Source organism: Dermacentor variabilis, chromosome 5 (assembly GCF_050947875.1).
Source record: "Dermacentor variabilis isolate Ectoservices chromosome 5, ASM5094787v1, whole genome shotgun sequence".
NCBI lineage: Eukaryota > Metazoa > Arthropoda > Arachnida > Ixodida > Ixodidae > Dermacentor > Dermacentor variabilis.
Genome location: NC_134572.1, coordinates 167,231,980 through 167,249,093, shown reverse-complemented (window position 1 = coordinate 167,249,093; position 17,114 = coordinate 167,231,980). Strand labels below are relative to the sequence as shown.

At 47.0% G+C, this 17,114-nt stretch overlaps 1 protein-coding gene across 1 annotated transcript in view; it reads right to left on the bottom strand.

Moving 5' to 3' along the window:
• Positions 1–17,114, bottom strand: part of Tap42 (immunoglobulin binding protein Tap42) — a 65,317-nt gene that overhangs the window by 15,405 nt on the left and 32,798 nt on the right. Inside the window, exons 7-9 of the mRNA XM_075693738.1 lie at positions 13,100–13,188; positions 10,853–11,010; positions 3,567–3,709 (exon numbers count right to left, since the gene is read on the bottom strand). Of these exons, the coding sequence (XP_075549853.1) occupies positions 3,567–3,709; positions 10,853–11,010; positions 13,100–13,188 (390 nt within the window). The remainder of the gene's footprint in view (positions 1–3,566; positions 3,710–10,852; positions 11,011–13,099; positions 13,189–17,114) is intronic.

Sequence of the window (17,114 nt, the reverse complement as noted above, 5' to 3'; positions counted from 1 at the left end):
CTACCACATTTCGTTAATTCCTCGTAGCATGGTCCTTAACTTCTTTTTCTAAGTTTCTTTGTTAACTTTTGAATTTCTGCCCCATTCGTTAGTACTGATAGAATGCAATGATTGCACAAGTGTCTTTTTTCAAGAGTAGCGGTAAGCTGACGGTCATGTGGCAATGCCTGCTGTATGCGCTCCAACCCAGTATTTATTTTTGTGCAAATTTCATTCTCATGACCGTGATTCCCCATGATATAAACATATTCTTGCAACGATTCTAGAGGTTAACTGCCAATTACAAATTCTCATTCCTTTATGAGGCTACTGAACATTCTGTCTCAGCACCATATATTAACGAGCCAAAGATATCATGTATGTTGCCGATCAGGACCTCAGAATGCTGGCCACATTTTCAGCGAGAGGGGGATAACTGACAGTTCTAGTTTGTCTGCAACTTCTTAACATTTGTGGCTTACCGGGCTACCGGAGCTGTGGACGGCAGCAGTAAAGCTGGTAGCTTACACTTCACGATGCACTGTGCAAATGAGATGTGTTCGAAAAAATGTTTTGTGTTGCGCGAGTGTTCCCACTGAAGGAAGATCATAAAGGAATCAAGCTGCTAGCAATGCTTTACACCAACAGTTGGGCAGGACATGCCAAGTCACTGCAGTACTAGCTTCGTGTGCTGTATGGCTAAACTCTGTGCCACAAGACGTCGCAACTTGCATTGCTGCTGCCATGTACCTGTCTGTTTACTCGCTACCCACAAATTTTTCGTCGCTTGTTGATACACTGGAACTTTCTATGCTCTGTTTTACGTACAGAAAGCATCAAGGAGGCAAAAGGTCATTACCAAAATGTGCCCTTGAAACATTTTTGAAGTTCGTCCCCAGGAAAATTTTGGAGTCACACTGCTCCAAAAAAACAAACAGTGCATAGCATTTGCCTGAATGATGTAGCCACAACTGACAAAACTGACATTGCGAACCCCCTTAATGATTATTTTCATTCCGTGTTTACATGCGATGATGGCTTAAACCCATATTTTATCATTATGATGACCTTCCGGCTATTGAGAGTGGTTCTTCCCAAGAACAGCTCAGCAGTGGAATGCCTTATCTACTGATACCGTACAATGCACAAATGTTTCGTTCTCTCACGCACTGTCATGAAATTTGCTCTCTGTATTCTTACTTGCTTTTTGTTTTGTTTTTTGAGTGGAGTTTAGACCATGGTATCAAGTTGCATTGTCTTTATTCTATTGTCTTGTAATGTTTGTTTTTCTTCTTTCATCTGTTCTATATTTTCTTACAAAACTTCATAGTACGTGCTGGTTTGTCCTCATGGTGATTTGATTACAGTGATAAGTTTGTTACGATCCCATCTATGAAATGCTGTAATGTCACGTTTGCTTTGTGTGCCTACTCCTGCCTAAAGCCTGGCAGTCAGACTGGCAGTATTCTTCTAAATAAACAAATAAATAAAAAACAGCAAGGAACAGTATAAAAGTTAGAAAAGTTTCTCTCACTGTTCACAACCAAATAGCACAGTCAACATCTGATTTTTTGAACTCCTTAGCAGCCTTGTATGCTAAAGCCTAGTATGTATATCAAGCATACTCTTGATATGCTTCACCTTGTAACAATGCTGTGTCGCGGCGAAGCCAACTTTTAAAAACCGGCATTAGGCAACGCGCGGCCCTTGCCATGCTTGTCACGCTCCAAAGCCATCCGCAAGGTGACGAAGGTAGAATTGACGTCATTGCCGACAGGGGCAAATTCTTTCAACGAGCAATATGTCATCACACAGCAGGAAGCTTGGTAGTGAGTGTAGAAACAGCTAGGTCTAGTGCAGTGACGGTGGCTTCCTCCCATCCCCCTAGTTTCAGTATCAAAAAGGGCTATGTTTGCAAGGTTTTCATGACACTTTCACTTGCATTTGAAACATCAAAATATCGCATGGAGACACCTCTACATTAGTTTTGATTAGGCTGTTTAGGCAGTCAAAATTTCATTGCAGTTGGCCTTCAAGTCTCATATCGCTTACAAAATATGACGTATTCGTTACATCAAAGACATCAAAGGTCTGAACCTATTTTCAATCAAATGAGCGGAGTCAAGCCTTCGTGCGATGATTGGCCACAGCGCATCACTTTGCTCACAACAAAAACGTAGTACACCACATACTGCACGCTCAAAGATTCACAATAATTACGTTATTTCACATAAACTTATCTCAGCAAGTTGCCATTGTAATATGTGAAGTACCGTATTTACACGATTGTAAGTCGACCCCTTTTTTAAAATTTGAAAGTCTGAAGTTGAGGGGTCGACTTACAATCGAAACCAAAACATGGCCCCACCAAAAAAAAAAAAGCGATACCAACGAGAGCTACAACGTAGTTACAATTTTATGTTTGCTCTATGGTCCTACCCGTATCTTTTCGCTATCCCGCGTGTTTGTTCGTTTTTCGGAAGGGTTTTTCATCATTTTTGAGAGTCTTACAATGCATGCAACACTCATGGGGGGGTGTCGATAGTTGATGGAAGCACCGCTGTTCCCATTTGCAGCGACACCCTTAGAACGGCGGCGCTTGCTGGGAGATTGGCATTGGTTTGACCAACTTTTTGACGCGCTCCACTTGACTGTTGACTGAAAGTTGTTCTTTATTTTATGCGCTCCACTTGACTGCCGGCTACGTGCTACCTGTGGTGCTACTTCTATGCTTCCCCGGTCGTCATGAGTGCTGCAGGCCCACTAATCTTTCGGCACTCGTTCACAGCAGCGTTCAAGAGGGCTGCCATCCTTTACGCCGAAGAAACAAATCACTGTGCAGCGGGCCGTAATTTCGATGTTTCTACACGGGTGGTGCGAGAGTGGCGACTGCAGCGAAACGAAATTTTCACCCTGTGGCGGCAAGTGAGAAATTTCCCACGTGCTGAAGTCTGGACGCTTTCCGGAGCTGTAGGCTAAGCTTGCGGCAGCGTCGCTGAAATGCGTGATCGGTCCCTGCCAGTGAAGTGTGAAGTGGTCATGAAACAAGCCCAGACCTGCGCCTTAATTTTAAGGTTCTGCTCCGCCGTGAGTACGAGTGGCTGGTGGCAGAAGACTGCGAAATTACGCCAACCGGACCTGTCAAATGAGCCTACCTGACGGCTGCGTGTGGTTGGGTGCATTTGGCGTGGGCTGCTGTTCTGCAAGATGTCCTGGTGCGGTCGTTTGCCAAATTTGAAATTTCGCTGGACCACGACGCGCTGTGGGACCGCAGCAACGATGATGATGGCAGCACTAGCGAAGACGAGTAGTCCAGTGACCATGTCAGCTACTAATAAATTTTCGTTATCGAATGCGCCCTCGGGTTTTTTTTTTTTTTTCTTTCCGGTCAAGCGATATGGGGGGTCGACTTACAATCGTTTAAATACGGTAGCTTGTTCTTTAGAAAGTGTCACAGATCAAGAGCAACCGCAATGCGAAACTTGTGCAGTGAGACGTCCATGGCCACACTACTTGCATAGCGTTCGCAGTATTGCCTGCTAGGAAAGAAACAGAGTTACAATAAAGTGCAGCAGCTTAGGGCTCACCGTCCTTCCAGTCATCCATGGCCCGCTTGTAGTCGAGGGCCCCCTGGTCGTCGCCATCTGTGAGCTGCTCCTTCTGGGCTTCTTCCTCCTCCAGTTCCCGTGATGCTTTCTCGGGGTCTGCCGCCCAGTCTTGCAGGCTGAAGCTGTGTCAGAGCAAGCATGTGCATGCAATGACAGTGCAAAATGTTCTATGCATAAAGCGTGAATGTTTAACACAGAGAAGTGCTGCTGACCAGGGGTGTATGTAGCCAGGGGGGAGAGGCGGGCTTATGGGGCTTCCGCCCCCTCCCCCTCGAAATTTCCTGGTGCTGTCATGCACCACCATCCAAAACAATCCCCGTCGTTACAAATCATTCTGGCATTATGTCTGAATGTCTTTTTCACGCTCGAAAGACATTTCGGCACCATAATCGCGAACTCTGGCTGGACTTCGTGGCAATGCCCATGAACCGAGAGTCACATAAAGGAAGGAGCCCCATTTAAGCATAGTTTCTAGGGTATTTTGATGGCGAGCGTGCTCGTCGCAGCACTTCGCGGAGGCCATGGAATCTCCAGAGCACATGGATTTCGATTCCAAAACTTTATGGGTATAAAGTTTTCATAAACTTTTCATGCGAAATATGCACTAACCTTTCCAATGTTGTGCTTTATATGTTAAATTCAGGAACTTTGTGGGTTTAATGTTCTTATAAACACTTGACACTAAAGGTGCATTGATTTTCTAAAGTCGTACATCGGAAAATACAAGCCAAATCAACACACTGTCAGACAAGTATACAAAGCATGCAGAGTTCTGATGATACGAAGCATTGTGGTGGTTCATTTGTACCATTATGTCACGGGAAAGAACACTTTTTTCACCTGCATCAAAGCATCCATGCCAACACACTAAAGCCAGAAAAGTAACTACATTCTTTTTTCTACTTTGACTTTTATTCGTAAGGACATGCTGAGCGCCTTCAATTTTCTTGTTCTCGCTACGCACAGGCTGCCAGAGACAGCCAGAGCGCATGCGTTTTTTTCGTGTAGCCCTGACCACCGCGTGGCGCACTTCGGTGCGCATTTGTTTTTCTCTGGCTGAGTGGATTTTGGCCTGGCAGAGTTTGGACGCCTTTTGGCCAGCGAACGAGTAAAACAAACAATGGTCGCTCGCCCCTGTCACAGTGGAGACTCGACAGATTGCAACGCATTTGCTTGAGAGCAATCACCCCGGAAATCCCCCCAGTATTTATAACTTCAAGTTAACGAGGGATTGCTGTAGTACAGTTAAACCTCGACATAACGAAGTCGGTAAAATCGGCAATTTGCTTAGCTATATCGAAATTTCTTTGTTTTGAAATTCACTTTGTATGCAAATAAGTGCAGTCGCCGATCGATTTTTCTTACAAGGAAAGGGGCCGCAGACTTTTCTGAAATATCGGGCAATCGAAGAACGCAAACTTGAATGAAGAAACAATTTATTTTGATGAATTTTGGAGTCGATGACGAATGATAAGGTTTCATGCCACACCGACTATATCTTCGCATCGGCAGTACGAATTAAGCGAAGCCAGCCACACTTTGCGTGCACTCCGCTCCTACGGCTGATAGTGTCACCTACACTGGGACGAAACTCAGGAAAAGCGCCGACAGCGGGGAGCGAATGCTTTGGCTGACTCTCACTCAAACAGGTCACTGAAACTTGAGATTACACAACCTCCACGCACAGGAAGACAGCTTACATGATGTGACGCCGTCTCGGCACACCCAGTTTGCATACCCAGCATGGCTGAGGGCTCAGCCATGCTTACAGACATGCGCAGCCACGGCTGAGACGTGCGCCAGAAATTGAGGCATGCGCAAATTTACCCCTCTTCCCCCTCTGCTCCGCCCCCCTTACATGCGCTTGATCATGTTACCACGAGCTCATTTCCTTCCCCCTCTTTCAGTGGCACTCATGAAGCCACCATCTTTCTTGTCTCACCCTCACACACTTTCAGTCACACTTAAAGCACAGAGTACGCGAGGCGCGGTAAGATCTTATCACACTTTTTTGGACTTTGTATGGAACATGATGCGGCTCCACTTCGGTGATCACTCTTGTCGCAGTGCGCGTGATTTTAAGGGTGCGTTTGCAAGCAGCCGCTCGTAATTCAATCATTTGACCATCTGCGTCCGCGCAAATTTCAATTGATTGTCTCGGCATTCATTTGCGGCAGCAGTGAAATTTCTATACAGTCGTACCCGACTATATTGAACCCGTTTACATCAAATTATTCTATATATCAAACAATTTCTGGGCACGGTATAGTTACAATGAGTATATATAGCAAAAATTACGTTTACATCGAACAAAAATAGCAGCGACTTCCGATATATCGAACGTCGAGCAGCAGAAAAGTGCCCCCAGAAGTTGGCTTTCCCTCGCAGTTGCGGAGAAACCTGACGGCGCGGCTCCATCCAACCGCTCTCCCTACCGTGACCGCGCTGCTTCGGACGAGCCGTCAACACCCTCCTGCAAAGAATGATCCTGGCCCGCCCGCAGCGCTTGCTCAGACAGCCAATCAGAGGCTCTTGTGCCCTCGTCGTGCAAAATGGCGAAAGTACTAGATGTCTCGGTGCTTTTCTGGTCCATTGTGTGTGTGCCTTGTGGGCCTTCTCCCGCAGTGTTGCTGTGATGAAGCGGCAGAATTTGCCTTTCATCGTGAAGCTCGAAATCATAAATCGGGTCGAACGCGGTGAGAAGTCGAATGTGTCCCCACAGCGTGAATTATTCCGAGAAACTCTCAGGACGATCTGGAAGAATAAGGGGGAAATTAGGGCTAAAGCGGCCAAACTCTCGCCCCGGTGCCCGTGGCGCCAGACGCGTATGCATGGCCGTGTACGAGTGGTTCATCCGAAATTGCTTCAGCCGTGCCGGCTTCCGCGTGCTCGGTGATGACTGTAAATTCTGATGAATGCGACGCAGCCGTTGCCGGTGTTGCCGAAACTTGGAGCGAGCTGTCAGAATTTCCAGAAGCTGTTGACGAATCAACAGTGGACAGGTTTGTGAGTGCAAATGATAGTGTCGCAACTACAGGAGAGCCCGAAAACGAGGACTACATTGCCGAGATCGCACCGAGCACAAGTGAAAGTGGGCACAATGAGGAAATCAACGACAATCCTTTGCCTACATCCTCCGAAGTGATTGGTGCACTCGCACTAGTCCGGTGCTTCTGTGCGAATGCAGAAGGTTGCGGCCTCAGCTGCTCCTGACTCCTTAGACAACGTGGAGAAGTGCATGCGTCGCAGGCAGCGAAATTGCCCAAGCAGAAAGAAATGCAGGACTATTTCATGCGAAACTAAGCTAGTTTCATAAATAAAGTGATTTTACAAATGGTATGTGCTCTTATGACATCCAATTATTCAGCATGCTTATATCGAATTATGCTCTATATTGAACTGATCGGCGTTTTTTTTTTTGCGAGTTCGATGTAGCCGGGTTCGATTGTACATTGAAATCACATAAACACACTTCGTTATACTGAGGTTCTAAATACAGTGGAACCCTGTTCATACGTTTTTCACCGGACCGGGGGAAATAAACGTAACAGCCGGGAAAACGCAACAGTGAAGAAAGCTCCGAAAATGAATGAAAAAAGTGCAGCTTCAGCTATAGACAATTTATTTTCACAGAGTGCGCTTACGTCTTAAAAAAGTCCAGAATGGTGGCTTGCCGTTTCTTTTGCTCGATGGAAATCACCACACGTTTCTCAATGGCCAGGAAGGCCGCATTGCTGTCAGCGTCGCTGTGAGGTGTGACGTACCTGCGGAGTAGGTCCAGAGCCGCGATGGCTTCTCCAAAGCTAGGATTTGGCAACTCCCCGACATCATGCGGCTCGTGCTCCTCGTCGTCATCGCAGTCCGCGGCTTCACTCGCGACCGAGTTCTCAATGATCTCGGCGATGCTCTGACACTCTGACGTCATGACGGCAGCATCCACGGCGACGTAGTCATCGTATGTGACTCCTATGGCACCCAGCACATTCATTGCCTCATCTAGCCCTTCTTCACAAGAGGCAGTTTGCAACTCTTCAGCTTCCGTGACAGCTTCCATCTCGGCATCCACACGAAAGCCACACCGCGCGAAGCAGTGCTGCGCAGTTCATGTACTCACTGCAGTCCACGCTGAAGCGACGTCGTGCATAGCGTCAAGCACCGAAATGGTCACAGGCTGCTGTCCGCGATCAATATGCACGAGCCAACGCTTGACAATGCACTTTCTGTAAGAATGCTTCAAGTTTTTTACGACGCTGGCATCCAACGGCTGCAAATGGCTTGTCATATTTGGTGGTAAAAACACAAGCTTTACGTTCCGAAGAAACGGCGGGTCTCTCAGGTCACAATTGTCCAGAAATAGGATGACACTCCTGCACTGGGCCCCCATCTTGTTGTCAAAGTACCGAAGAAATTATTTGAACAAAGAACATGTCATCCATGCATGACTGTCGCTTCAGTAGTGACATGGCAGCAGGCAAATGTTTTTCAAGCACCGTGGGTTTCGATATTTGCCAATTACCCATGGTTTGAGCTTGCCTGAGCCATCCATGTTGCAGCAAAGGAGCACAGTTAGTCGTTCTTTGCTACATTTGCCTCCGTGGCATGCTTCGCCCTTCAGGCTTAATGACTTAGATGGCTGCACCCGAAAGAGGAGGCCCGTTTCGTCGGCATTGTAAATGTCACAAGGCTCATACCCTTTAATTATTCCAGATAGGGTGGCCTTCCAATCATCCAATGCTTCCATGTTGACATTCGCTAATTCTCCGCTTACCGTCTTATAAGCAATGCTGTGCCTCTTCCGGAAACAGTCGATCCAGCCATTGGATGCCGCAAAGTCAGTGATGCCCAGTTTGTCGGCAATGTCCATCGCCTTCTCGCGCAAAATGCTGCCGTCGAAGTTGACACCGGCAGCGCGAGCTTGCTTGAACCAGGTAACAAGAGCCTCGTCGAGGTTTCCATACTTGGCGCCACGAGCCTGCTTTGCTTTCGGGCCGAAGAGCGCGGCATTCCCCTCTATCTCGGCGCGCTTCGAGACGATGCTGTAACGCGTTGAGGGTGGGAGACCAAGGTCCTTGGCAATGTCGACTCTCTTCCGCGCAGGCTGCCTGTCGACTGTGTTTAAAGGGACACTAAAGGTTACTATTAAGTCAACGTGGACTGTTGAAATACCATCACAGAAACCTCGAAACGCTTGTTTCGTGCCAAGAAGAGACTTATTTTAAGAGAAAATGCGTTCTGAAGCGTCCGCGTACCTCTAGCGCAGTTCAAATCGCCCGCCCTCCGATTGAGGAGTACTGACATCATGGTCTCATAGTGACGTTGCGCCATCGGTGAGTAGAACGGCGTCCGCAGACGGCGCTACGGCTTTTCTGCGCAAAACGTGAACGCGCGGCCAGAAACAGAGCCAAGACAGAGCCGACAGCAGAGCGAAAGCGGGAGTATGGTGGCTAGCGGAAGGAGAAACGAATTACGTCCCACATTACGTCCCACAGCACACGGAGAGTCCGTTTTCGTTAAATTATAGGCTGCGGCGAGCTCGCAGCGTGGTCGGCGTGGTCTATGAGAAGCGACGAGCCTTTTCGCACTCGCAACAGGGCATAAAAATGTGCGAATCGACGCAAAACTCGGCCTAGAAACGTGCTTCGCCACAGCCAGGGCTCAATACATCCCAAGCTGGCACGACCCAGATGTCGTTTCCCGCACCGCCACCAGGCGCCGCTACTATACCTCAAACTCCAGCGCAAGGCGCCCATAAGCTGGTACTTCATTCTATGACGCTAACTTCGACGCTCGTCGCAATGGACCCTGACAGATTGGCTCACGATGGTGGGCTCAACTTCAGCGATTTGAGCACCGACGAGCGCGACCTGCTGCTGAGGGCTCGCACTGCCGGCGTCGTTGCGTACTATGACGGCGGCCTCGACACCGGCTCTCCGGAGCGGGAAAGCAAAGAGGGCTTCCCACGACATCACATGGACGTGGCATTCTCGCTGCTTGTTCCAAATGAAAGTTTCGCGAGCCAGCAGAACCCTCACAGCACGACGCGATAACGAAACTACTGAAACTCCAAAGCGTGCGCGGCGCAGAGTCGAGCGCGCAGAGTCGAGCGAAAACGAAACCTTTCGAACACCCATATTACTGAAGGGTAACGTCAAAATGTTATTTTTTCTTAGAATCGAATAGACGTAGACAAGTAGCATTTTTTTCCGTCTTATAATCAAATGAAATGATATTTTTAATACGAGTAGTTGAGTATTAGTAACACAAATTATGAGGAGTCCTTTCGTCATCGGGCTAGTACCGGAATGTTGCTGGGGGGTCTCAAATCGTGTCATGCATTTACCTCAATTTCTCGGTTATTAAAGCTCTGTTCGCGATTATATTGACGCCTTAGACATTCTAGAACATTGCTCTACCACTTTAACTTTAGTTTCTGGTAACCTTTAGTGTCCCTTTAATGCGTCCAGCTTCTCCTCAAGGGAAAGAGCTTTCCGCTTGCGTGACGCCATCTAAGCACAAGTTCGATGTTCACAAGGCTTAATGCACAATGACAATAGCACGATAGAAGAGGAGTCGACCCGTCTAACAACCATGCGGTTACTGTAATCATAGTGATGATAGTGAGAGCATTTTTCACGAATGACCATCTAGTGGCGGCCTCTCGAACTGGCGTGCGGCTTCTTGCAGCCGGTTACATAGCCAAGCCCGGCCAAGCCCAGCCAAAACTCGTCAAAAGCCAAAATGGCGGTCGGAGCGCGTTGCCTACTTTAGCCCAGGCGGGTTCGGGGTGCTAAGTTGCGACGTATCATGCGGGAACATTTTCACAGCTACTACGTAACAGCGGGGTTCCTTATACATTGGATCCTATGCCGGCACCGGATGAAAACGACGTAGCAGCTGGGAAAACGCAGAAATGAGGAACGTAACAGCGGGGTTCTACTGTACATGGTGTTCTATGATAAAAAGTTAAATACTTTGTTATATGGAGAATTTTGCTATATCGAGGTTTAGCTGTATATGTGCGTCTTTAATACAAAGTTACCTAATGCATTTTTAAATCATTACCATCTTACTTAGCAATTTTTGCTGTTTCGAAGAGGTTCCCATAAAATTTGTCTGGCATAATAAATGCACCGCCCAACTTTGCTCCGGTTTGTTTGGGAAAAAAGATGCTTCATTATGTGAGTATATGCGGTACTTCATCAGGATGGGCTTGTCTGGAGTTTCTCGTGTTTGAAACCGGCAAAGCGGGCAATGGTTGTGCTTACGGTTTGACGGCTGCCCCGCTAGAAGACTCCTGTTGGGAATGCTCGGGGTAGCGCTTGGCGTAGAATTCGTCGACTGTCATGCTGGGAATGCTTGGGTAACCAACACCGTAGACCTGCTTCTGGAACTCGTTGCGGGTGATGATGATGGGCCGCAGTGGCTGCAAGCAGAGATGGACTCACATAATGATGCAATCCACACAGCGAGAATTTAACGAAACAGTTATGCACTTAAAGTCACGCACAGTAGAACCTTATTCGTACTTTTTGCAAAAAAAAGAAGCTCGAGAAAGAACTAACCAGAAAAATGCACGACCTGCAGTCCCTAAAAAACTTTGCACTCAACTACAGTCGACATCTACGCAGGTTCAAGAGTCACATGCAGCATTGCAGGCACAAGTTGCCGACACACACCGAGCCAGTGGGGCCTGTGCAGCCCGAGACACACATTGTCCTTGCGGCTCTGGCAAGCTTACATTTGTGCTCTTTAAATTCATGCGAACTTAGCAAGAGACACTGATGCATGTCCACCTGACGGGGCCCAAGTGGCCAGAGGTGCGCACGTTTTGTTGTTTTCCTATTGCGTAGCATTTTAAGACGGCAACGGCAAACCGTAACAAAATCGAGCTAAGGGGCGACACCAGAAGGCAAAGCCACTGGACCAAAACACAATGTTCACTTCACACTGCCTGCAGCAGTAAACGGTGGTGCGTTTGGGTTGTCGCCTATTAAAAGCATGCAGTACACTTTGAACGACAATATGCCACACGCGCAGTCATACAGCAAGATAAGTGAATATGCCTATCGCAATAGAGTTGGTGGCGACAGCTGTGAATAGAACTTGTGACGACCCGTAAATTTGCTAGTACCGGAGGACGAAACTGACTGCGTGCCGGCATTATGATGCGAAACAGGCTGGTGAGTACTGCGTGGGAAGCTGTCACGGTGGGCGCCTACTGCTCTAGATAGTGCATACCTTGTGCCTTTTCTTGTTTGCATTAATGACCCGGAAGCGCTATCATATGAGCGCAATTTGGGGATGTATGGAATGTTGGCGTTGAAAGATTTTGTTTTCAAAAACACATCAACAGGCAAAAAAGAAGCACAACTGTACTGGGTCATTCCTCTTGCATTCGTTCTCCAGGAAATCATACGATACTGAATTGTATCAACGAGGCTCTACTAAATTTCTTGCACTGAAGATAGTGAAGTATCATTTGTAATTTTCTTCTGCATTTCCACAGGGAACAAAGCCTGCCACTGCTGCATATGTAGGAGTAGTACAGACAGGGCTACATGTAAGATCATTCGTTATACTAGTGATGTCCTGTGTGCGAGTTATTCGGCAAGGCAAAATATGGGAGGGTCTGCAAAGGAAGCTGCAGTTTAATAAAATTTAAGACTGATGTAGTGATTGCCTGCTTGGTTCTTTGTTTCACCGATTGACTTCACTTTCCCAAAGTAACACACAGGCTGTGAAAGGTGGTGTAGTTGAGCACCCTGGAATAATTTTTAACCTTTTCTTGCCCAATTTTTTAAATGAAGTGAGAATTTTATATATTACAGGTATTTGAATGACAAAGTATGGGAAAAATGAAGAAAAAAATTCCCATTAGAGCTTCGTGCTATGAATGAAAGGTTTTTCTCGTGAAATGCTAAAAACTCAATGCATTCTAAGCAGTACGTGGTTCTTCAGACTTAAGCAATCACAAAGGTGTGAAGTATGGCCACAGATTATTTGAAGATGAATTTTGTGCCACCCTATGCCGGTGATAGGCATTAGGCAGCAGCCTTTAAATATAGAATGCACAGGGCTAACCTCAGCCCAGTGTGACACACGGACATTTGTGAAACTTCAGGGAGAGCCATATTCACCTGCAGCATGTGGCCGACAAATTATGCAATTAGCATTGCTGATGGCAACATTTCTGAAAATACTTGTCATTTGTTTTTCTTGATGTTGGATGTTTCCTACAGAACATTGTATGATTAACACCCAGAGTTCTTTAATTTGCACCTAAAGCTTCCCAACAACGTTTCATTCTATTCCTATCAGAATGTGGTTGCCACGGCCGTGAAGCTGCACTGGCAACCTTGTGCCCAACAGCAGAATACCACAGCCATAAAGCCACCTATGGCCGATATGTGCACACATACCACAAGAAGAGATTTAACATTCATTTGATTCGCCTGCAGTCCTTGAACAAGTTCAGAGGCCACTATTGACCGTGAAACAAGATATGGACACACCTTATTGGGCTGGCGCTGGGTTGAGGCCTCGTGCGTCGGCTTTCCCTGCGCCTTCATTTTGGCCATATACTGGAGGATCGGCTTCTCCTCTGAGCATGAAACAAAAATTAATAATAAACAATTAATCAAGAACTGAAAAGTCAAAATCTATACAGACTGCCATAATCAGTGCAAAGTTAAGAATGTTTTCCCAAAAGGGTACAATTGCCCATGCATCCATAAATATTTTTTTATACTGACGAACCAGTTTATAAGTAACTGGATAGTTCCACGAAAAGTGGTTGTTGTATCAGTAGTTCGTTGTATGTGGACTCGCCATTCAAAATGCAAAAAAGTTAAAAAAGACATTTTAGCTGGCATAGGCACTATGATTCAACACCATTTTAGCCCAAAAACAGCATTTTCAGTAGCTTCATTTTTGTTCCCGGGACTTTTCTGCCCATAACTGCAAGTTTTCATTAAGCAACAAATAATGCAATGAGCAAAATGCGGCGTTGTAGCTCCTTCAAAATGACACCTGGCTAGTTTGAGTAAAAGGTTGAATTTCAATAGAGCAAAGTTTTGGCATAACGAAGCAAATTGCCGATTTCACCGACTTTGTTATATCGAGGTTTAACTTTGTCAACCAGAGCAATTGAAATTGAATTGAAATCTGCCGCCAACTGTCAGACGCAACCACCGCGGGACAAACAATCGAGTGCATCATTGACATTCGGAATCAACGTGGCCATTAAAACTGCAGACTTGACAAGTGACGGCTGCATATTCTCTGAATGACTGACGTCACTCCTGCTCTGCTCAGTGAAAGGTATGCCAACGTTGTTGCTGAAAGCAACCTGTAATGTTGCTATGGGTAATGCCAGACATTTTCGGTGAATCTGCCGGAGAAAGAGAACGATTACAATTTTCTCGCACCAACTTGAAGGCCCGTGTGGCCGCAACCGTGTCTCAGAGTACGGCCCAGGCCCTACTCCCTGACGACTTTGGCACAGCGTGCACACGGTCAGGCGGTTCACGAAGACTCAAGCTCTTTGAAGAATGCAAGGGGGAGAGAGAAGCAACTTAGTGCACACTGTGGCACCTAGTCCCTTTCTCATTGCTGCCACCCATAGCTAGAATTTTCGAGCCATAATATATAAGAGTGCACTCGGCGTGCTGCACGTTGTTCAGTTTTTAGGTCAGGGTTTGGGCAGCGAAGTAGACAACCCTGGCTTGTGGGAAGTCGTGAAGTGTGAGCGTTGAGCTCAAGTGTTAGGTGTTTACTCAGCTTTGGTAGCCGAGTGTGAAGCTTTCGTTACTTCTGTCTCTGTGTTACTGTACAGCTTTTGAAGTGTTACAGTAAAAGCTCGTTAATTCGAACCGCAACGGGAAGCCGCTTCAGTTCGAATTAACGAAAGTTCGAACTAACGAAAGTGAAAGAGAACAATAGTACATTGCGATATGGAAGCAGTAGGGCATGTTTAATGCTTGAAAACATCCGTGATCGTAGTCCGCCTTTTTTCCTTGAAGGCGACAGCTAGCACTTCTTGCTCTAACGAGCGAATGTGGCGCAAGGAGTCCTCTTCGCCTTCTTCAACACTGAAGAAGAGACGGGCAGCATTCAATCCAGCCATGACCTCCACAGCGGAGGGCCACACTGGCGCATCGTCTTGCTCCTCCTCCTCGTCACTGGCAGCGACAGGTTAAGCGCTTCTTACCTGAGAAATTAGGTCCTTATCTTTCAGCGCACCACACACCACTGCACCCTCATCCACGTCGACAAAGTCAGCAAAGGAGATTTGCAAAGCCCCCGAGATCCGCGACGGGCAAGAAGTCTCGGAGGTCAACGTAGAACGGAGAGAAGGCAGCCGCCGCTGCCTTCTGGCCGACACCGCACCGGTTATATTTTTCCCGATTTTGCCTTCTTTCACCGTTCTCTCCGTTCCGGAGGTGACGCAGCCTACGTGCAGGCAGTACGCGCGTTTCTCTGGCCGTGTGCCAGGCGCCAAGCCGCTGGCACTATGGCGCGTAGTTCGAATTATCCGTGGCGGAACCTTCTCGCGTTCGAATTAACGGGCTTTTTTATGCATAGATTTCTGTGGAGCTTGGCCGGACCAAATCTTACAGTTCGAATTATCCATAAATTCGAATTATTGAAGTTCGAATTAACGAGCTTTCACTGTATATAGATCAAGTTCTTTTGTTTCTCCATGTGTCGTCTGTCCATTGTCTGCAAGTCTGTCTGTGACACGTCCCATGCCGAATCAGTGTGCACCTCAAGGCAAGTACCAAAGTGAATGAAGCAGAACCTTGAACTTTGCTCAACCTATTTGTTCACTGTATATACAGACTGCAACACTGTTAGCACGAATAAACGATTGGCGTGCTTTTTGGTTTTTGTTTTGAAGCTGTTGACCTCTAGCCCCTGTATGAATGAGCCGCATGTGTGCAAGCATAGGGGTGGGGAAGGGGGGGGGTCATCTGGACTGGCTAAAGTCCACGTAGTGTACAAAAACGCCTTGCAGCAAAGCCAACTTTATTGCGACTGCTCTGCAGAAAACGGTTGCAACTCTTGTTTTATCAAAACTAGCCCCCAAAAATTATGTGACAATTGGCCACTAAAACAGCTCTATCATTACGCCGAGCTTCATTTACTTTTCATAATTAGGCAGTTCACAGTGAAGTTGTAAAAGTTGTGGAATTTCCGTCTGCTGTCAATACATGGGCTTCTACGGGAGGGAAATGGACAGCCCCATGCAGTGGCGTAGCAACAGGGGGAGCCGGGGGGTGCAAGGGGCCAGTGAGGGGGGGGGGGGGGTGTCATGTACATCTGAAGACATCCCTCTTTCCGCCAGCTACACCCAGGGAGGCGGGTGACAGAAGACCTATGGGCGCCGGGTGCCAGACAACCTAGCTACGCCACTGGCCCCATGTTTGTCTGCTGGGACAAAACTATAGTCCTTCAAAGTTTCATTAAGCTAAATAACTAAGAAGTATGCTCAACCGTAAAGTACAAACAGATGTGTTTTGTTTCGTGCGCTCCTTTGTACTGCGTCCCAGTCAATCGTGTTTTGTTTCATGTTACCTTTGCTGCCCAACCATGTTCACACCACGGATTGAGAGTGAATTTAAGAGCACGACAGCTTCTCTGGCATTCCACCTTCACAGTGTGGATTGGCCCCCAATTGTTTCTCTTAAACCCGGAACACACTTTTGGCACTCCATTCTTTGGTCTTACCTTGCTGATATTGTATTTCAGGAATCCGTGAAAAACAATGTACATATATCTCATCGCAAAGAACCGACCTCCCAAAGAGGATGACGAAAGCACACGCAATCCACCCGGCTTGGAGCCTTCAACCTCTGTGCTTCTAAACCTACCGAGGTTTGGCTTAGCGGCACAGGCTCGACATCTGCCGCTGTAACTACGGCCTTCGCAGGCGTGCGGATTGTTGGTAAGGATCCAGTCCCTAACATTAAAGCACAACAGGGACGACATTATGAGGTCATTGGAAACATACGTACAAATGGCTTCTGCATGCCGTGTCAGTGGACAAGGTATTTCGTGAAACGTATCATGCTGCTTGCGAGGTGAACATTTTTGTTACAAATAATTCAAGTTTCAGGGATAAGAACTCTAGCTTGACGTTTGTGCAAAACGCATTTTCTAACTGTAAGAAAGCTCTTGAAGGATTTAAATGTCATGAGGCCTCGAATCTGCACCGTGCGGCCATGAGCGAAACCGCAGCTGTGAAAAGGGAGGTGAATGTAGCAACGGCTTGTGTAACTGGAAAGCAAAAAGAAATGCAAGATGCAAGGAAATCATTCATAGCTACATTATCTTCATTGCAGTACCCAGAATGTCAGGGATTGGCAGTACATGGTTGTGATGATGCAGAAAGTAATTTAAGACAGCATCTGGAACTTCGCGCCAATGACATTCCGGACTGCAATCATGGCTTTGTCAAACCAAGTACAGGTGGCTCTCACACGACAGTTTAAATGAAATGTTGAAAACTTTAGGTTTGTTCAATTC